At 37.7% G+C, this 2,904-nt stretch overlaps 1 protein-coding gene across 9 annotated transcripts in view; it reads left to right on the plus strand.

The window, feature by feature from the left end:
* The window catches only part of mslnb (mesothelin b), a 44,645-nt gene that overhangs the window by 24,289 nt on the left and 17,452 nt on the right, over window positions 1–2,904 (plus strand). For 2 of the 9 annotated variants that reach the window (XM_007549698.2, XM_007549697.2), the window contains exon 28: window positions 1,393–1,433. The exons of the other annotated variants lie outside the window; for them this stretch is intronic. In XM_007549698.2, the coding sequence (XP_007549760.1) occupies window positions 1,393–1,433 (41 nt within the window). The remainder of the gene's footprint in view (window positions 1–1,392; window positions 1,434–2,904) is intronic. 9 annotated transcript variants of the gene reach the window in all.

Raw genomic sequence — 2,904 nt, forward strand, 5'->3', positions numbered from 1 at the left:
ACACTGCAGGTAGGAACCTGCAAACACACTGATCCTTACCATGCATGTTGACATTTTAATAAACTTATGTAGGTCTGAAATATAATGAAGTAGAGGAGTTTTAAGAAACATTAAGTCTCTTCACTTTTATAACGATTGTCTGGTGTTTCCAAGACAACTATTCTTCCTCATCCTTCAAATCAATATCAGCTGTTTTCCCCCCAAGCTTTGTGTTGTTCAGCTTATTATTTTGTGGTTAACCATTTTTAAAACTTTCTTTCAATGTTAGATAAATAAACACACAAACTTTAGGATTTAATTTTAAAATTTTGTGAATAGTATTCAAAGCAATAAATACTTTGAACAAATCTCCATTTTCTTGTCCTGTTCCAGATCCAGGATGCTTATCCTCCTTCAACAACAGCGCACAGTGGCTGACCGACAACTTCGGTCCATTCTCAGAGTTTGTGCTCATCAGTGAGCTGATCCATCTCAACCGACTCTTCAAACCAGTGAGGCTCAGACTGTCTAAAGCTATCAGCATTTTGAAATAAAAGGTCAACGTGACAATTGTCTCAAACAACTTTATTTTTTATTCTTTTTCTGTAGCTGGAGGCCTTACAGCTCCTCACACAGGATCAGATTGTAGAGCTGCTGAGACTGATGCTTCCTGAAAACACAGATGTTGTCATCAATACTCTCTTTGATTACATGATCGAAGCACCAGAGAGCAGTTTCATAGGGTTCCTGTCATCCCTCGTGAGATTCACCGAGACGGTAAAAAAAATCTATTATGGTTCAGTGGTTTTGCAGATTTTTGTTTATTATGTAAATTCAACCTTTTTGAGCTTTAAATCATGTTATAAACTTATTTCCTCATCAAAAACATGCCTGGTGTGCTATTTTGATTCTGTCATGCATGTTTGAGAAATTCTTTTATCTCCCATGGCAACCATTCATCTGTGCAAAACGCCTGTGTGGAGCTAGCTCCGCATTCAAGAACGAAGCTCCTCCTCTGAACTGCTTTTTTTCCCCCACTCAGCTCCTTCAGACTAGTCAGCAGCAATTAGCAAACCCCTGGTGGAACTGAATATCTGCTCATTATTTGAGCCACTTCTCAGTAAACCACTGATAAAAACCTTGTTAATAGTGGAGCAAAACATGATGAATTCCTGAAGGCAGTGTTTCTGAAACAGCTGGAGTTTTTGAAGAGACAGAGGTCCAAATTCAAGGAGCTCATTTACAATATCAAATGTCTTTTAAGTCGTATTTGACATATTTAGCATTATTATAAGAACTGAAGGTAACATAGTTACTTGATTGTGCTATAAAATTATGCTGTGTGCCAAAAACAATATATAATAATGTCACTTTAAGGAAGTAACTAATTTCCCACTTTTTCCTCTTGTCCAGCAGGGAAGTCTTTTCCTTTCCTGCCCATCCTACAAAACACTGTGAGTTTATAAGAAATGTGTATACATGGACTGACCACTCTGTGAAGATGAAGCCAGGACTTTAAAAGTGACACAAAAATACAGATTTGTTTTTTGTAATTAAAGTCAGGGTCAGTGACAAATATTTTTGAGGCACTTCCTGTGGATGAAGCTAATGCTAAAGCGTTTGGGTGGAACAATATCCATCAAATTATTATGAAATCACAGTTTAAAATGCAGTTCTACCAAAAATGCTAATGAAATATACTGTATGCAAATTACTGAATTTGAAGATTTTAATCCATTTTTATCTCCTTATTCTCTCTAATTGTTCTGGTTATTTTGGTGTTTGCCACAAATGGATCAATTTAGTAATTTTAGCCAATCACAGAGCAAGTTTAGTTTACTGAATCAAAAATATTTTTGCTTTGCAGGTTCACCAGACTGGATGACGCCATGGCAACAGCTTCTTCTGNTCCAAAGCCTCCCTGGTCCTGGATCAAGCTCTGGATCTGCTGAGCAACACCGTAAGACTGGCTTTTGGTTCCAACCAGCGGTGCTTCGGTTCAGTTTTCAGGCCCATCATTGATTCCTATTTTGGCTGATACAGAATTTTGATCGGTCTCAACATTACGAACATCTTGATTCAATTCTCGACAATTGCATGACCTTTAAGACCGAAACGGATGCAGTCTGTGCTAAGGCCCACCACAGCTTGTCATTTTTGTTGGAAATTAAGAAACTATAATTTGACAGTGTATCTAAAATAATCCAATCAGTTTTAACATTTTCTGTATTTTGTTAGTTTTAGTCGCTTATCCTGTAAAAACAATAAGCACAAACTTGTGAGGATGTATATCAACATGACAGGGATAAGTCCGGTAGAGCTTCCCCAGCTGGACAGAAGCAGAATCACAAAACAGGTCAAAGATGTCCTTGTTGACCCAAATCACCCTCTTCGTCGCCATTACACGTTGTTGCCTTCTGCTCGTAGATACATGGAGACTGAAAATGTATTTTTAAACTGGGGATTAACGAGTTTCTTAAAAGGTATTAAGTTTATCGTCATGGGTACATTCAGCCGTGATAACTTCATGATGATTTTTCTCACGCTCTGCTCCTTATCCCATGTTTGGTTGCTCTATTGTGTAGTAGTAGGATGTATCATGATTCTGCTATGTTTGTAATGTCATGAGTCTATGGGCTTAAAACCTTCAATGCAAATTAGCTAAGACTGTGAATGTTATTATGCTTGATATTATGTAAAATAAAATCTTGTTGCCGTTCAAACAAAGATTAAAAAGTGCAATAGGCCAGATGGCTAGATCTAAACACCATTAAACCAATTCACCTAAACTCATCATTCGGCTTTATTTGATCTCCGATCAAGACCTTTGTTTTAGCTAAAAACGTAACCAGGATCATTTCTTGTTGCAGACGCTCCGTCCTGACCATCCTTCTGCCTCCATGATCCTGGACTCCATACGAGAAC

Source organism: Poecilia formosa, unplaced genomic scaffold (genome assembly GCF_000485575.1).
Source record: "Poecilia formosa unplaced genomic scaffold, Poecilia_formosa-5.1.2 Scaffold32, whole genome shotgun sequence".
NCBI classification, from domain to species: domain Eukaryota; kingdom Metazoa; phylum Chordata; class Actinopteri; order Cyprinodontiformes; family Poeciliidae; genus Poecilia; species Poecilia formosa.